Source organism: Primulina eburnea, chromosome 18, assembly GCF_022965805.1.
Source record: "Primulina eburnea isolate SZY01 chromosome 18, ASM2296580v1, whole genome shotgun sequence".
Taxonomy (NCBI): Eukaryota; Viridiplantae; Streptophyta; class Magnoliopsida; order Lamiales; family Gesneriaceae; genus Primulina; species Primulina eburnea.
The window spans coordinates 29,263,142-29,283,404 of NC_133118.1; the positions used below are offsets into that span (position 1 = coordinate 29,263,142).

The 20,263-nt window shown below is 33.2% G+C and overlaps 1 protein-coding gene across 1 annotated transcript; it reads right to left on the reverse strand.

The window, feature by feature from the left end:
- Positions 1-262: 262 nt before the first annotated feature.
- Positions 263-3,100, reverse strand: LOC140820282 (uncharacterized). Its single transcript, XM_073180621.1, has one exon. The coding sequence runs from the start codon at positions 2,688-2,690 to the stop codon at positions 717-719; it is 1,974 nt and encodes a 657-aa protein (XP_073036722.1). The 5' UTR covers positions 2,691-3,100; the 3' UTR covers positions 263-716.
- Positions 3,101-20,263: the final 17,163 nt, after the last annotated feature.

Below are 20,263 nucleotides of genomic sequence, written 5' to 3' on the forward strand. Positions count from 1 at the left end.
ATCACCTCCTTACCTAAAATTACAAATTAATTTATTATGGTAATTTACCTTTCTCAATCACATAACTTTTTCTTCCATATTTTTAATATATTATCATTTGTACATTATTAGCTAAATTTTGTGGCTCCCACGAGTACCATAATGTTTGGAATAACAAACCAAAAACATAGAAATATTTACGTGAAATATATTTAAAAAACAAAAGTTGAACTAAGGCAGTCATTTATCATCTTTCATAATTCATAGGGAAGACAAGTTAAAAACATTTGTTTCAAGTTTCAACGCAAACTATATAGTCTTTATTATCTAACAAAATTTACAAGATACAAACAAAGTTAAAAAAATGAAAAATGTTTCTACGCCCCAATGGGTAGTTTGGATGATAGGATATGATGAGTTCCGACAAGAGATCAAAGGTTCAGTACCGACTGCTTCTATCATCTCAGCTTTGAGTTTGTCACACAAGTAGAGCTTACCTTGTGTGGTTTTTCTGTCAACAAGATTTGCAAATTATTGCGTCGACCCTTTGGGTTTATCACATCGTACCAAAGTTAGCAGCGGCGATTCCAAAAGTAAAAAAAAGAGATTGTTTGTACGAATGAACTTGGTATGGCTACATGCCTATGCTGAGATTACTACAATACCCTTCGCGATTTGCGGCGGCGTCACATGGGAATGTGAAGAAACTATTGTGACTATACAAAACTTGAACACAATCAATGGTAACCCTTTGATCCTCTAGACTGGTAGAGTTCCAACCTCTTCTTCCCTTCATATGCCAAGGTTTCGATTTCTTTGTCTTGCATTAGATTGGCTTGCTTTGTAGCCCATTCCAGCACGATCAGCACGTCATCCTGAGCCAACGTCTCGCTATCAGGGACATGCAATGCGAGGTAACAGAGCAATACGAAGGAAGGGACCTGCACCATTTGCTCGCCGAAGTAGATCAATGGGATCAGATGTTTAGTTCCAGATGCACTGATTATGGCCTTGGAGTGATTAACATGCAGGAAGTTGTCGCTTGAGGCGAATTTGTTAAGGGCTATAGCCGCCTCACTTGTCACTTCAGGCTCCCTATCATCCAGCAACTTTACTAATGGGGCGATGAATCTTGTCTCTGTTGCACGAAAAGTTCTTGCCAAGTTTCCTATGGACCTAATGCTGGGAATGAGGAGTTCCGAGTCTGCTTTTTCGATGATTCTTAGGAACTGGTCCACGACAGCTTTGGCAGCAGGTGTGGTAGGTTTAAAGGCAGAGCGCCTCAGTTCAGCGTCTCGTTCGGCTACTGCTGTGATCTCCATTAGTGCCATTGCTGAATTGTATTGAACTTCTTCAGGCCCTTTCTCCAATAAAACAGCAAAGCATAGAAGGGCTCTTGATTCAGTTATGCTCCGACAGATGGTTATATTACCGGCACAGAGGTGGCGTAGAGCTCTAGCTGCCATGGCCTTCATCTCTGCCTTTGTTGCAGGATCTTCGAATTCCCTTCCCTTGATGCTGTTTCCAGTCAAGGCAAAATGGTGCTTGTGTTGTTGATGGTTAGTTTTCGAGTTTTTGTTGGTAGGTTTCGTGTTGCTTTCGTGAGAATGCTGGGTGGCCTTGCCTTTGAGGTTCATGCTCGATTTCATGGCAACTGTGTTTGTAACCAGATTGTGCATATGACTGGTGCTTTCATTCCCCATCGGGTGCATAATCTGGCTTTGAAACTGCTTGTCCTCGTCTTCATGCCTAATGCTACTACCATCATCATTCTTGGTTGTGTTGGAGTTGGAATTCGCCAGCACAACCGTGTGAATCGACATATTTTGCTTACTTATGAGATACTTGCTATGTTCTTGAATCGTTTCAAAGGCAAGATGACTAACCAGCAATCGAATTGTGTTGTTCTGCGCGAAATGATCCTGGCATTTGGGATGATGTGCGGCCAACTCAGAGACAGCCCAAGCAACCACAACCTGAACACTCATATGTCCTTCTTTGAGGATTTTCGCAAACACTTGACAAACTCCTGAATTCACAATGTGTTCGACGCTTTCCGGATCCCTTCCGAGCAACCCTATGGCTCTAGCTGCATTTTCTTGCCCTTCTTGTCTCCCTTCCTTAGCCAATTTCAGCAATGGAGGTACGCCTCCTTCCTCAACGATCAATTTTCCATACCGATCATTATCCCTTGCCAATGATACGAGCGACGCAGCAGCATCTGCACGTTCCTCCAAACTACCCGAGCACAAGATCGCAATTTGTTCCCATATCAAGCATAAAATTGGCTCATTCGCAGCAATAGGCGGGAGTCCAAGATACTCATCATCGCGATCATCAGCCGGGGTCGATACACGAAGCAGCCACGAGACATCCCCGATCGAGTTTTCGAGCTGTTGGGAGATTTTTCTGAAGGCAGCTGCAGGAATGATGGTGAAGATGCGCCTGAAGCCATTGGCACGGCACTTGAAAACGAGGGTCAGGGCCTTGTCGAGCACTTGCTCGGTGTCATCGATGATGCGGCGGGTGGGGCGCTCGTAGAGGTCGCTGCTGGCTCGCGCTGCCTGCCGGAGGAGGCCTGCGAGCTTCTCGGTCTTGGCCTTGATTTCCAGGCAATCTTGGCGAAAGGAGCTGGCGCCGTCGGACCATTTTATCACCTCGTCCGCCAACTGTATCGGCTTCGCGAGGATTTGTTTCACAATGTCCGCCATTTGTCACAGCGGACTCCTCAGCAAGAATCCAAGATCACCCTCCGACAAAATGATGCAAAAAACAAGAACACACAAATCCCGCTATTACACAAATCTAACCAGAGACTCTTTCACACTCGATTCGTTTCACGTGACTATATTACTTCTCTAAACACCAAAATTTTCCTTGTTCATCAGATCGAGGATCAGACTCACGAATTCCCGCTAAAAGGGTGCCAAGAAAATGTAATGACAGATTCTGGCTTGTGGGCTGGACTCTGCATGGCGATGGCAGCCACGGGGTTGGTGCGATACGGCGGCGTGACGGTGGTGGGGGAGATATTTAATGGTGAAACGCATACATCTCAGAGTCTTTTGGTTTTGCATTGCATCAAAAAAAGAACGACTGTTACATCCTTAATAATAGGATACCCTTTTGATTGGTCGACAAAAAGCATGGAGCCAAAAACCCGCGAATCCCGTGGATCCCCTACGGTGGGCATCCCACAGTAGGGAATGATGTGTCAAAATTTTTTTTTTAAGTTTTTTTATATTTATTTTATTTCTTTTTAGTTTTAATTTTTTAATTTTGAGCTTTTTGTTTTCATCTTTTTTTACTCACTCCCAAATTTACATTTTTAATCTTATTTAAAATATATTATAATTTTTTCTTTTGCTATTTTTCTTTTTGTTTCCCTCTATCTTTTTTTTTCACATTTTATTTAACTCATTTGTTTTGAAAGTAAAACATATTAATGTATCATCCCACAGTAGAGGATGTTGTGACAAAAAATTTAATTTCAAAATTGTTTTACCGTGGGCATCTTCACAAAAGAGACTGTGATGTCGTTTTACAGCCACAATCACAATTTTCTATTCTTTTATTTTTTTTGTCTTTTTATATATTTTAATCAATACTTTCTTTTTAAATTTTTTTTGTTTTCTTTTTGACCTTTTGTGTATATATTCTAATTTTTTAAAAAGTATTTTCTATTCTCTTTTTATCTTGTCAATTTTTATTGTATTGTTTTTTTTGTTATAATTTATACTTAACTTATATATTATATACTAATGTACCAACCGATTAAATATTTCAATATGGAAAAAAAATATTATATATTTTATTTCCTAAATAAATAAATTCGGTAGTCAAAAAATTAGAAAAGAACTGGACATGATCAAAAAAATAGAAATTTTTATACTGAAGTTCTCTCTTCCTTTATTTTAATTTTTTAAAAAAATTAATGAGAAAAAAAAAAGAAAATTGACGAATCAAGCGTGTGAAAGAACTAAAATTGAAATATAAATATGTTTTACTTTCAAAACAAACAAGATAAACAAAATGTGAAAAAAAAGAAAGAAAGAAGGAAACAAAAAGTCCAAAAATGGCAAAAGAAAAATTATAATATATTTTAAATAAGACTAAAAATGAAAATTTGAGAGTGAAAAAAAGAAAGATGAAAACAAAAAATTCAAAAAAAAATTAATACTAAAAAGAATTAAAATAAGTATTAAAAAAACTTTTAAAATATTTTTTTTGCCACATCATTCCCTACTGTGGACACCCCCACAGTAGGGGATCCATTCCCATCCCTTTCGGAGAGACTGACTTTGGCACACTTTATTTTTTTTTTATCTTATTCGGAATTTTCTATGCTTACACCTTATTTTTCACGTTCTCAAATGTTAGCTTTTCATCTCGATTTTTAAAAAAATTTGACAGAGTCGAATAATCTAATTAAGGCAAAAACTTGTGTGAGCGGTCTCACGGGTCGTATTTTATGAGACATATCTCTTATTTGAGTCATCTATTAAAAATTATTACTTTTTATGCTAAAAGTATTATTTTTTATTGTGAATATCATTAGGGTTGACCATGTCTCACAGATAAATATTTGTAAGATTGTCTCACACACACACACACACATATATATATATATATATATATATATATATATATATATATAAGCTAATGTAGAATGAATAATGGTTAAAAATCAAGTGATTACAAAAATTTAAATTACCATAAATAAATTTTAGATCAATGTTATTCAGACGCTACTTGGTATTTACCCACAGTTTTAATGTACAAAATTTATGCACGAAAAGAAATGTATAACAAAACATTGACGACAAATAACATCGATCTAAATTTTAATAACGACATATCTATTTATTGATTTGAGATTATAGCAATGCATCATGTTTGTTTGCTTCGTCAGAATTAACTAGGTCCTAGTCATGTATCTTTTAATTTATTTTTTTTTGCAGTTTTAGTCGTTTTTTGTCAAGAATATTAATATTGTTGAAAATAATATATTTGAATATTGAAAAAATAATAGTTGAATATTTGAATGTTGAAAATATGAGTTGTAAAGTTAGAAATTTGTGTGTGATGATGTAGGTAATGATGTATTTTATTTTTTGGATTATGTGTAATGAAACTCTATAAATAGATTTCTCATTTGTGAAGAAAATTACGATTGAGTAGAGAGAAAAATATTATAAAGTGTGTTGGTTGGTAAATTTTGAGAGTTTGAGATTTTTACTTTTTACCATAAATTTTTACTTTTTCACAACACGTTATCAGCACGAAGCTCTAAAAGTACTACATACTATTCCAAGCTCCAAACAGAAGAAAAAGGTAACAAAAGTAATAATATTTATTTTACTGTTATTTATTTATTGTGTATTTATTTTATATACAATATAATGTTATTACTAGAAATAATAAAAATAAATTTTTCATAAACTTGTTATAAATCTGGGAGGATGTTAAGACGACATCCCACACTCCCGGTAAGGGATACGACAAGTATAAAAGCCTATAAGGTTTTTAAACAAAAAGTAATAATATTTATTTTACTGTTATTTATTTATTGTGTATTTATTTAATATACAATATAATGTTATTATTAGAAATAATAAAAATAAATTTTTCATAAACTTGTTATAAATCCTGGGAGGATGTTAAGACGACATCCCACACTCCCGGTAAGGGATACGACAAGTATAAAATCCTATAAGGTTTTTAAACAAAATAAATTATGACACTCATTATAATATTATGATATGATATACATAATTATTTAAACATGTCTAATATTATATATACCATATTATTACCATAAAATTATACAAATACATACCTTTATTTTTTTTTTGTACACCAACGGTCATAAATGGTAAAAAACGGCTAGTTTTTGCCCTATAAATATGATCTCACAAACACATTCAATCACTCCAACTTTTTCTTCTTCTCTAAAAATTATTCATCATCAAATTTTTCGAAGAAAAAAGAAGATGGCTTTCTCAAGGATATTTTTAATTATTTTGGTTATCATACTCACGAGTCTTGTATTTATCGGAGAATATCCTCCTCGTGCGTTTTCTTTATTTTTACAAATACTTGTACTTGTTGTTTATCCGTTACTTTGTATTGCAATATTTATTAACTAATAAAATGCATCGTAATTTTTTTTAGTACCACCATGTCAAATTTAACAAAGCTCGAATTTATTGCGCTCGACATCACGGGAAAGAATTATATGCCATGGACTCTAGATGTAGAAATGTATCTTGAGTCATTGGGTCTAAGCGAGACCATTAAAGAAAATGGCTTATGCACGTCACAAGAAAAGGCAAGAGCCATGATATTTTTGCGTCGACATCTTGACGATGGATTGAAATGTGAATATCTGACTGAAAAAAATCCCATGGCTTTGTGGAAGGGATTAAAAGAAAGATTTGAACATATAAGGGAAGTTATACTTCCGACCGCCCGGGATGAATGGAATACACTCAGATTCCAAGATTTTAAAAAAGTCAGTGATTACAATTCGGCGATGTATAGAATAATCTCGCAATTAAAATTTTGTGGACATGAGGTCACAGAATCTAAGATGCTTGAAAAAACATTTTCCACATTTCATGCATCAAATATTACTCTACAGCAACAATATAGAGTACGTGGATTTGCGAGATATTCTGAGCTCATCGTCTGTCTTCTTGTGGTGGAAAAGAACAACGATCTATTAATGAGAAATCATCAGTCCCGACCCACTGGATCAACAGCATTTTCCGAAGTAAATGCTGTAAGTAAAAATGAATTTAAACCTCGGAACCAAAATCAAATTCAAAGACAAGATTTTGGTCGAGGTCGAGGTCGAGGTCGAGGTCGAGGACGTGGACGTGGACGTGGACGTGGAATTGGCCGTGGTCGTGGTCGAGACCGTGGTTTTGAAAATAATAGAGATAGTTATTTTTATAACTCATCTCAAAAGAGCGTCTCAAACCATCCACAGAAAAGGCATAATGAGAATACAAGTATTAATGAGAATCACTCAAAAAGATATGAAAGTTCTTGTTACAGATGTGGTGCTCCAGGACATTGGTCCAAAGTTTGTCGAGCCCCTGAGCATCTTTGTAAACTTTATAAAGAATCATTAAAGGGGAAAGAAAAGGAGACCAACTTCACTGAACGCAGTGACCGTTTGAGTGATTCAACTCATTTTGATGCTGATGATTTTATTAATGATTTCTCTGGAAATGATCAACATGTTGGTGGGATAGAAATGAACAATTTTGATGCTACAGATTTTCTCAATGATTTCTCTGAAAATGAACAATTTAATGGTAGAATATAAATGTACAATAATTTATTTTTCATGTATTCATGTAATAATGTTTTATTGTATAATTATGATATGTGTTATATTTACATATGTATTTTCAGTAATTTTATTTCATTGCATATTTTTTTGAAGTTCAAATATGGAAAATGCTATGAGCAAAGCTGAAGTTTGCATACCCGATAGTGGTACAACGCACACTATCCTCCGAGATAAAAGATATTTCTTGGAACTAAAACCAACAAAAACAACGGTGAATACAATATCAGGTCCTGTAGACTTGATTAAAGGATGTGGTAAAGCACAATTTTTGTTACCTAATGGTACAAAATTTTTGATCAATGATGCTTTATATTCACCACAATCGAAAAGAAATTTGTTGAGTTTTAATGATATATATTCCCATGGGTATGATACTCAAACAATGAATGAAGGGAATGAGAAATATATATGCCTTATCACATATAAATCAGGAAAGAAATATGTGATTGAAAAACTACCAATGCTCCCTACTGGATTGCATTATACACATATAAGTCCCATTGAATCAAACATGGTAGTTGATCTTCGATATTAACCAATTGGCATGATCGATTGGGACATCCTGGTTCAACAATGATGCGAAGAATTATAGAAAATACACATGGTCATCCACTGAAAGACCAGAAGATCTTTCAGAATAATAAGTTTCAATGTAAAGCATGTTCTCTTGGAAAACTTATTATAAGATCATCACCAGTCAAAATCCAAACCGAATCACCAATGTTTCTTGAACGTATTCAGGGTGATATTTGTTGACCAATCCATACACCATGTGGACCATTTAGATATTTTATGGTATTGATTGATGCCTCCAGCAGATGGTCACATGTATGTTTATTGTCAACTCGAAATGTTGCATTTGCAAGATTACTTGCTCAAATAATAAAATTGAGGAATCAATTTCCCGATTATACAATCAAGAAAATTAGACTTGATAATGCTGGTGAATTTACTTCCCAGACTTTCAATGATTATTGTATGTCTATGGGAATCATTGTTGAGCATCATGTTGCTCATGTAAATACACAGAATGGATTGGTTGAATCATTGATTAAACGTCTGCAAATGATTGCTAGACCAATGATTATGAAAACAAAGCTCCCTATTTCTATATGGGGACATGCAATTTTACATGCTGCTTCATTAATTCGCATCAGACCAAGTGCATATCATAAATACTCCCCATTGCAGCTTGCATTTGGTAAAGAACCAGACATTTCTCATCTGAGAATTTTTGGATGTATGGTGTATGTGCCTATTGCACCACCACAACGAAAGAAAATGGGACCTCAAAGAAAGATTGGAATTTATATCGGTTATGATAGTCCATCAATCATTCGATATCTTGAACCTCAGACAGGAGATGTGTTCACAGCACGTTTTACTGATTGTCATTTTAATGAGGAAATCTTCCCAATGTTAGGGGGAGAACAGAAACATACCGAAAAAGAAATTACATGATATGTATCATCATTGTTACATCTGGATCCAAGAACAAAACAATTTGAAAAAGATGTACAACAAATTGTACACTTGCAAAGAATAGCAAATCAAATACCAGATGCATTTGCAGACACAAAAGGGGTAACTAAATCATATATACATGCTGCAAATGCCCCTGCTCGAATTGAAATTCCAAAGAAACAAATGGAAGATACTCATGATGTCATTAAACGCCTGAAGCGTGGAAGGCCAGTCGGTTCCAAGGATAAAAATCCTCGAAAAAGAAAATTCATAGAGAAACGCGATGATCACAAAATAAAGAATGATGTTTCTGAAGAAACGCATGATGATCACAAAATAGAGATTGGTGTTCCTGAAGAAACACATGATGATGAAAATGTTCTGTCAGAACCACAAACTGACGAGAATCATGAAATCTCTATCAATTACATTAATACTGGAAAAATATGGAACCGAAAAGATATAGATGAAATTGATGATATATTTTCTTATAATGTGGCAATTGACATCATAAATGATAACGAAGATCATGAACCAAAATCTTTTGGTGAATGTAAAAATCGGCAGGATTGGATAAAATGGAAAGATGCCATCCAGGTTGAATTGGATTCGCTAAATAAACGTAATGTTTTTGGACCTATAGTCCTTACACCTGAAGGTGTAAAACCTGTTGGATACAAATGGGTTTTTATTCGAAAGCGAAATGAGAAAAATGAAATAGTAAGATATAAAGCTCGACTTGTTGCACAAGGTTTTTCTCAAAGGCCTGGAATTGATTATGAAGAAACGTATTCTCCTGTGATGGATGATAGTAATATATATATATGAAAATCCCTGAAGGATTTAAGATGTCTGAAGCACAAAGTTCAAAACCCAGGGAATGTTATTCTGTGAAATTACAAAGATCATTATATGGGTTAAAGCAATCAGGTCGAATATGGTATAATCGACTAAGTGATCACTTGATGAAAAAGAGATATGTAAATAATTCAATATGCCCTTGTGTTTTCATTAAGAAAACAACATCCGGATGCGTAATTATTGCTGTATATGTTGATGATTTAAACATCATTGGAACGAATAAGGAAATTCAAGAAGTTGTGTCATACTTGAAGGAAGAATTTGAAATGAAGGATCTTGGAAAAACCAAGTATTGTCTGGGTTTAAAAATTGAACAAAAAGAATGTGGAATGTTTGTTCACCAGACAAATTATACAGAAAAGATCCTTAAACGTTTTAATATGGATAAAGCAAATCCTTTAAGTACTCCAATGGTTGTTAGATCATTAAACATAGAAAAGGATCCATTCCGTCCATGTGAAGATGATGAAGATATTCTTGGTCCAGAAGTACCATATCTAAGTGTCATCGGTGCCCTTATGTACCTTACAAATTGTACAAGGCCTGATATATCTTTTGCCGTGAATCTGTTGGCAAGATTTAGCACATATCCAACAAAGAGACACTGGAACGGAATTAAACATATATTCCGTTATCTACGAGGAACGACAGACTTGGGACTTTTGTATTCAAAAGATGCTAATCCAAGTATAATTGGTTATGCTGATGCTGGATACTTATCTGATCCACACAAGTTACGTTCCCAAACTGGATATGTATTTACTCGTGGAGGCACTGTAATATCTTGGCGTTCACAGAAACAAACGCTCGTAACAACTTCATCAAATCATGCCGAGATTATTGCACTACATGAAGCAAGTCGTGAATGTGTGTGGTTAAAATCAATGACCCAACATATTCAAATTTCATGCGGATTATCATTCGATGAGAAGCCTGTGATACTATATGCTGCATGTGTTGCTCAAATGAAAGAATGATACATAAAAAGCGACAGAACTAAACATATTCCTCCTAAGTTCTTCGCATTCACCAAGGAGCTTGAGAAGAATAAATGTATTGATGTTCGTCACATTCAATCAAGTGAAAACTAATCAGATCTCTTCACAAAGGCACTACCTACGTCAATATTCAGAAAGCACATATATAATATTGGGATGCGCAATCTACGAAATTTGTGAAGAGTTGTTCATGTCAATATGAGGAGGAGTTTACGTGACTGCACTCTTTTTCCCTTACTATGGTTTTTATCCCAATGGGTTTTTCCTAGTAAGGTTTTTAACGAGGCAGTACAAAACACGTAATGAAGACATCATCGTATCATGATCATCATCACAAGGGGGAGTGTTGAAATTAATATATTTGAATATTGAAAAAGTAATAGTTGAATATTTGAATGTTGAAAATAAGAGTTGTAAAGTTAGAAATTTGTGTGTGATGATGTAGGTAATGATGTATTTTATTTTTTGGATTATGTGTAATGAAACTCTATAAATAGATCTCTCATTTTTGAAGAAAATTACAATTGAGTAGAGAGAAAAATATTATAAAGTGTGTTGGTTGGTAAATTTTGAGAGTTTGAGATTTTTACTTTTTACCATAAATTTTTACTTTTTCACAACAAATATGATACTATATACTTGAACACTACATTAATATTAAAACATAGCTATGTCGGTGCCACGTATTCTCAAATTAATTTATATAATTGTAAATATCAAATTTCAATGTGTATACATGTACAAGTAACGATGCATGGATATAATAATTTTAGTATTAGTTAAGTCTTTTGTCAATTTAACTAATTTTACTTTTTCTTTTTTTTTTAATTAAAAAATTAAACTTAAAAAGTAATTGGATTTATAAGTTAGGATAAATGGGCTTTTGGTTATTTGAGATATTTAGGGTTGATTTTGATAAATTAGATAAGTCTAATGTTTTCATCTTGGCAATTTGAGTTGGAATTTTGGAGTGTTAAATTGGATGAAATAAAAAATAATTATTTGGATGATTATTAAATTGTATTGAAAAATCTAGGAATTAGACTTAACACAAAAACTCTTGTGAAACAGTCTCATATGTCAATTTTATGAGACATATCTTTTATTTGGGTTACTAATGTAAAATTATTACTTTTTATACCAAAAATATTAATTTTTATTGTACATATGAACATTGCTGACGCGTCTCATGAAACCATCTCACAAGAGACCTATTCTAGACTTAATTTGTACAAAGATGTACAAGATATTATCAAATGAGTGCAATTCAATTTTTTAATAAATAGTAATATAGACATCACATTTCAATTGTTATGCAATATATATAAATAATCAAATTTGATAATGATAATAATTACTAATCACAATTCACAAACGATTTTTCTACGAACACAAGCAATAATAAAATTTATTAGGCTCGAAGACGATTGAGATATTCATCTGAGTACAGAAAACATAAAATTATAATTTTTTAAAATTTCTTCGTTAAAAAAATTAAGAAATTTTATTCGTACCATTAACTTACAAGTGCTGATAAACGCTTATGTGTAATAGATAATTCACAATATAAAGGGGGGAAATCACAATATTAGAAAAAAAATTCGATCAATATTATATAATGCCCTTGGATTCTCGTCAATATTATGATGCGATTTCATTTATTTTATATATAGAAAATTGTATTTTTGTTCCGAAATCTTTGTCTCTTTATGATTTTTTGTCTTCTAAATTATAAAATTTCAGTGTTGGTCTTGTATTTTTCGATTTTATGCAATTTTAGTTATTTTTCAGATATAATATTTACGTGACTCTAAACATTACTGGTCATATCAGATTGCATTGGTACCACATCAACACCATGTTAGAAAAATAAATAATATTATAATAAAAAAACACAATAATAACGAACTAATATTGAAATTTGACAATATAGATGAAAAAAAAAATACAAAAAGAGAAATATACATATATAACCAAAAATCTAAATTTTCCTTTTGTATATTTATGTTTGGAATATGTCAAACATTACACCGTCGCTAATTTTAACCACGGATATAAAAATCCGTCGTTAAAAATAGCGACAGTTTTTAAAACATAGTCGCTACATAAAGATTAGCGACGATGTTTAGGAAACCATCGCTATATGTAGTTACGGTTTTTAATAATCCGTCGCTAATGTAGCGACGGTTTTTTAAATTCTTCGCTAAATTAGCGAAGTTAAATGTTTGTTTCCAAAATGAGAGCTTTATATAAATAAATAAAAATTAGCGAAGGATTAATAAAAACAGTCGCATTAATGCTTTAGCTACAGTTTTTGTAATAGTCAAGCCTGGTGAACGGTACGGTTTAAGATTTTTTGTGATTATTGACTATCTGGTTAAGTTTAAGTATAGTTTGATGTTAAGAGTTGCGATTTATGGTTTATAGTATTGTTGATATTAGATGATGTGTAGTTGTATTGTAGCGTTGTTGCGATTTAATTCATGGTAATTCGTATGTTGAGCCAATTGATATGAGGCCAATTGTAGTGGTTAGATAAGATATAGAGATGCAACTTTCTTGTTGGGAGTGTTGTCAGATTGTGAAGAGAAGTGACGTTGTGATTCGATTTTAGTTGCAAAGTTTATTGTTGGCTTCAGGTGTCGCTGCACCCGCGCATGAGAAGACACCGCACCTGCGGTGGTGGGACAGAAGCAAGACCGCACCCGTGGTGTTTGGGCAGAGCCTTCAGTGCACCCGCGGTCTGTTGAGCAGCGCACCCGCGGTCGTCACTTTGGATTTTCGGAAGTGTTATGCCTAGCGCACCCGCGGTGTATTTTGGAGCGCACCCGCGGTGCGTGAATAGTAAAAGCGTGTTTTCGGTTTTAAGTGATTAAATACATGAGTTGGTTCACTTTTCTCTCATTTCTCTCCACTTTTTCGGTTTGCAGCTCAAGGGAGACTAGGGTTCCTACATTTCTTTCCTTCCTTTCTTTGATTCAAGCTTATTGTTGGATTATTGTAGTGGGAACAAGGTTCTTTTGGGTTCAAGGAGCTAAGGTAAGCTTTTGGTTTAGTTATTCTTTGGATTTTTTGTGTTGGGGAGAAATCATGGGTTTGTTGATGGTGTTGGTTTTATGCATTTATTGGTATGGTTGTTTGATTATTGGGTTATTTATGGTGCAATATATGGTTTATTGTTGTAGGAAGTGTACCAAGAGAATAGAATCAAATCCAAGTGTAGTAAGTGGAATTCATTTCTTTGTGCTCACGTGATAATATATGTATTGTGTTTCAATGGTTTTAACATGTTATTCCTTCCATTTCATTCATGCTATGTATTAATACATTTCGTTGTATATTAGAGGCATTTTATGTCTCAATTATGTCAAAAGGAAATACAAAAGAAAAGAGTATGCAAAGTGTTTGGTTTAATGCCTAAAAGAGAGTTCAAATGATTTATTTGATTGATAGATACATAGTCAGAGATTGCATGCAATTAGTTGATCAATGACCATAGGCTTATATCCCAACAGAGTATCGATTCATATCGATGGGATATAGGTACATAGACAGAGATGCTATTTAGATATCAATCTATCAGAGAAAAGAGAAATAGCATCGTTATTGTTATTCATGCTATGATATTTACGTTTCAGAGTTAATGGTATTCAATGTTTTCAAAGTCATGTTTTTCAGAGTATGTTGTGTATTCATTGCTATATAAGAGTTCCACTTGCTGAGTTTTATACTCATTTCAGTTATTTCATGTGATGCAGATAAGAGCGACGAGCCTGGACGTTGATTGGAGCCGGAGTCATTTGCATAAGAGAAGGAAGGAAGAAGGCTATTTTGCTAGCATATTGGACATGATGACAAAAATGATAATTTGTATTTTGGTGTACCATTTTATTGATCATGTATAAACTTTTGATTATATATTGAAATGTATTTTAAATCCTTCTTTCTTTTAAGAAAATTTTAAATTCCGCTGCTATTTTTAAAATTGGTCAAGGGGGTTAAAGTTTTTAAAATAATTCTGTTGCTATTTGCGACAAAATTTTAGAAATAAATTCCGTAGCTATTTTGAATTTTGCGACAGATGTTTAAATCTGACGCTAATATCCGTCGTTAATTAACGACGAACGACGGAATTTATAAGCAACATTTTTGTTAAATCCGTCGCTAATTAACCGTTGTTAAGTCATAAGTGCCTATATATACGCCACTCCATTTCATTTTCCTTAGCGAATTTCACCATTTTCTCTAATATAGGCGATTTTTTTCTTTTTTCTCCCCTCAAATTTCATGGTTTTTAATTACTGTAACTTGTTTTTTTGTTTAAATTTTCAGATCTGGCTCTCATATTCAACTTTATTAGTTCACGCATCTCACAGGTATTTTTAATATATTATGTTATATTAAAATTCTTTATGTTAGATCAATTAATTTATGCATTATTTAATTGTAAGTTAGCTAGATAGATGCATGAATATATATGTTATAGATGCATTATTTAATTGTATGTAGATAGATGCATGCATGTGTTATATTATATTTATTTATGTATGTTAATTTGATGATAATTATATAAATTTCCATATCAAGTTTTGGAGCTATGGAATTTACGCTACATAGCTTTGAGATATGATGGTCATACACCTGCGTCAATAACAAAGCTATGGAATCTCCAGACTCTAATTATTTTAGGAGATTCTTGGGGATTTATTAAAAATCGCTCACCTGTGGACATTTGGATGATGGCGCATTTAAGGCATGTAAGGTGTCATGGAGCTTATTTGTTTGGTTCCCTTGCCGCCAAGTTCGATTTTTACAGAAAACCTTTAGTTCTTGAAAACCTTCAGACTCTAGCAGGGTTATGGAATTTGAGATTCTCCGAGGAAATGTCGCAGAGCATTCCGAACATCCAGAAAATTAATGTTTTCTATGACATACGCTTGAGGAAAAAGAAATGGCCGGACTACCAACTTGAGAATCTTGCCAACTTACATCAACTCAAAGCATTGAAGATACGGGTAATTTCATTCAGAGATGCCTATGATTACTTGAATACATCCCCAACGTTTAAGTTTTGTTTCCCACCGTCGCTTAAAAAGTTGGCTTTAGGCGGGGTTGGAATTCCATGGCATGATTTGGCAATCATAGGTTTATTACCCAATCTTGAAGTTCTTAAACTGTTCGATCGTGCATGCCTTGGGACAGAGTGGGAGCCAAACGAAGAGGAGTTCCCTAAACTAAAAGTTTTGACACTTCAAAGTTTGAACTTGGAGCACTGGCGAGATTCTGGCCACTTTCCTAGCCTTCAGTGCCTCATTATTCGGTGGTGCTATGGATTGGTTGAGATACCATCCGCAATGGGAGAAAGCTCGACACTTACTACGATTGAGTTGGAAGGTTGCAAAGATTCTGTCTTGAATTCAGCATGTGAAATACGGGAGAAGCAAAAGAGCGATGGCAATGATGCTTTTCAAGTTATTTACCACAGAGATCAATTTGGCGCAATCTCACTAAAGAGGTTAAACACATGCAGGTGCCTTCTTGTGACTATCTTATTTCTACTGGCTTTAAGCACATATGTTGGATTATGTCGCGTGACGCGAATGCATCTTGATGTTGAATAAGGCTCCTACTCTGTTTGATAGGCCTGTATTTGAATCGAATTCAAGCTCTATCTAACTTTTGGATGAAGAGATGTAGCAGGCCTGTATTTGAATCGGATTCAAGTTCTAACTAACTTTTGGATGAAGAAATGTAGCCATTCAAACTTGGATTATTTCGCAACATGCGTCAGTCTCTTATACGAACAAAACAGTAAGGGTGTCAATTCGAGTGGGTTGGGTCGGGTTGAGCAACAGTACTATTCAAAAATTGCTCGATTTTGCCCTCTCAATCTACAACAAATTGGAAAGACAATTGCACACAACTGTGGAGGACTTCCCCTTTCAATTGTGGTAACTGGTGGATTACTCTCAAAAGTAGAAAAGACACAAACGGCAAGGCAATCCATTGCTGAAAATGTAACCTCATTTGTGTTTTCAAGTGATGGTGGTCAATGTTCAGACGTACTAAGATTAAGCTACAGCTTTTTACCCCGATATTTGAAGGCATGCTTCCTTTATATGGGAGTTTTTACAAAAAGTTTCAAGATCCATGCATCCAAACTCACCCAGATGTGGGTCGCAGAGGGTTTCCTACGACAAGCTCATGGTCAAAGCTCAGAAGAGGTGGCAGAGAGGTGTGTGGAAGACCTCCTTGATAGAAGCCTAATTTTAATGTCTAAGAACAACTCTGAAGGCAAAATCAAAGCTTTTAGGATCCATGATTTCTTGCATGACTTCTGCGTCGAAGAAGCCAAGTATGAGAAGTTCCTTGAAATAAAAAAATAGGTGCCTATCTACTTCCAACAAGTATAGCAAGCGAGCGTCGCATAAGCATTCATTCAGTGGAAGTATTGGAGCATAGTCAGTTTTCCTTCCATTTCATCTACTAGTTTACATGTCCGGTCACTTGTTTGTGTGGGACAATGCTCTCTTAGCTCAAGTGTGTTCTCAAGATTCAAACTACTCAGGGTACTGGATGTTATTCAGTTAGAGTTTCGTGAATTTCCATCTCAACTTTTGGAGCTTCTGAATTTACGCTACATCGCCTTGATATGTAATGGTGATATACCTGCATCAATAACTAAGCTATGGAATCTCCAAACCTTGATTATTGTTCGAAATTGGTCCCGGAGTAGCCAACACTACTTACCAGTGGAAATATGGACCATGGCACATTTAAGGCATGTAAGGTGTGATGAAGCTCATTTGCTAGATCCCAGCGCTGCCAAATACGATATTTGCAGAAAAACTTTTATTCTTGAAGAACTTCAAACTCTTTCGGGGTTGTGGAATTTGGTATTTACTGAGGAATTGTTGCAGAAAATTCCAAACATCAAACACTTTCCGGTACCCATCAAAATCCATCCACATCCGCACCGGCAAAACATCCTTCACACGCTCTTGCTCTGCCTCCGCCGCGCTAGAAGGCCGTCATTTTCTGACCAGAGACATCAAATTGGTCTCTACGTGGTTATGCATACGATTATAATTTATTATCAATGATTTCAAAAGTCTTGTAATTTACTGAAAGTTCATTGGCAGTAAGATCTTTTAATTGCCATTTTCTTGAAATTCTAGTAGTCGTGGGTGTATTGGTTATAAATTTTTAATAATTTTTATGATGTTTAAAAGTCGAGATGTATTGAATTTATACTTTTATTTACTTCAAAAAGTTAAATGGTATTCGATGCAAAATTTTATAGAGTTTAAAAAAATCATATGATATTCAAACTTATTTTTAAAAACTCTACAAAAGTTCATAGGTTTTCAAAATATCAATATATTTTAACGACTCTATGAAATTCTAATAAGTATAGGAATTAAAGCCTAATGTACCATTATAAAAATGTAAAAAAACGTCTTTGATTCAACCTAAAGATTTGGACGTAGATTTAATTGAAAAATCTCTTAAACTCGTATAGTTGCTTTTATTTCAATTAAAAATAATATCAATACAAACACTAAATTTTCATTATTTTCTCCTCCATGTATTTTTCCTTATTTTTAAAAACATATATTTTTTTTGTTGTTAACAATAGTTCAAAATTAAAATTATTAACATCGTTTATTTTATTTTTTTGAGTTCCAGTTAAAAAAAATCGTAAAATTTAAAATTATATTTATTAAATTTTTTTTAATAAAAATATATTACACTACATAACAAAAAAATTTATATTATTTTATTGATCTGTAAATTGAAAATAATAATATTTTTAAAAATAAAATTTAATTTTTTTATTAATTATTATATAACATTTGATGTTTAATTATATAATATTAGTTCATTTATATCTTAATTTTGATTATAACACAAAATTCTTGCACATGATTGCGATTAAAAAAAAAATTATTAACTTGAATGCATAAATGTGTGTGTGATTGATACATAATTTTAAAAGTTTATCAATATATATATAAGAATAACTATAATAAACTAAATATATTAATTTTTTATACAGTTAAACTAATTGCAAATATTTTAACATATTTTATTATTTATTTTCAAGTACAAATAATTTTTTTGTTTGGCATATTGTCAAAAACAAAATTGATATATATTTTTACAAATATTTATTTACAATGAATGAAATACGTATTTACGATAAAAATTATATTTTAAAATATAAAAAAAATTATATTTTTTTATGAGTGATTTAATTAAATTATTCGTCTCACAAAATTGAACTATAAAACCGTCGTACTGTGTTATTTATTTATGATCACTGTTGTTTAGTAATTAATGGTTCTACATTTTTTTCCATTTCAGTAAATATTATATATAATTTTCTCAATCAGTACCATCAAATTTAATGAATTGACTAGGAACTAATTTTAACATTAATTTATTGTCCGATTATGTGAGAGTGCTCACTCTATTTTCAGATGCATTGGCCATTGAAAAATGTAATCTGACATCTTTGATTGAGGGATAAATTGTGCGCATGGATTAACTTTCATTACGTTCTCATCAACATTAGCTCGATCTTGTATGTTTGTTTAACATCCATAGAGTGTTTAGATCGTATACATGCGCGTAAATTACGCTGGACTCCAAACCAACATGAAATTAGCTGAGATGACCCTTCTTGTATCTCCCTTCGAACAGATCTTCGCCTTTTGATCGTTAAATTAGGTCAACGATTAGAGACTGTGTTCTTTATTTGGATTGCACTAGTAATCACAAATAATTTGTGAGTTCAGAATGTGACGTCGTCTGAATTTTCAAAATCTGGAGTCGGTGCAGCATCGGCCGGATGCGGCGGCCGTTGAAGAAGTTGGTCGAAAACTTTTCCACCAATTTATGCTGATGGCCGAAACTTCGTTGGATGAGGAGGAAGGGTTTTTGGTGAACTTTTATGATTTATTTGTGTGCAAAAACTCGAGAGAGGAATTTATTAAGGTTGATTCATGATCACATCAGGAGTTCTTCTCCCATCAGGATTCTTGTCTCACCATAACTCTTAATTTTCATTAAATAAAATTTTCATATTATTATCATTATAATATCATGTATTTATCAACGTTTGATAATGCATTATATATTTATAATATATATACATGTATATATCTCCATATAAAATGTATATATAAACATTAATATACTTACACATGCATTTTTAATACACGCATATATATAAATTTAATTAAATAAACTATTATTTAATTTATCTAATTAACTTATTAGCTAGGAATACACATGCACATGTAACATGGAAATTTTAGTGCTGATATCGACTAAGAACATGTTTAGAATATACGGTATATTTCCTAATGAATTTCATAATCTTATGTTGCGAAATAGATCTCATGATAATTATTATATATTCAAGGAGTTTATATATGTTGCTTACATGTGTATATAGATAAAGCATAAAGTTATAATTTGATAAAACCTTAAAATATTATTAAAATAATGATTTTTTATATTAGAGTCAATAAAACTCAAACCACAAGTTAACTTGTTGAGCAATTATTCTAACACTCTAAATATTCCCCTT

Coding starts and splice junctions, on each gene's coding strand:
- LOC140820282 (XM_073180621.1), bottom strand. CDS start 2,690: ATGGCGGACATTGTGAAACAAATCCTCGCGAAGCCGATACAGTTGGCG.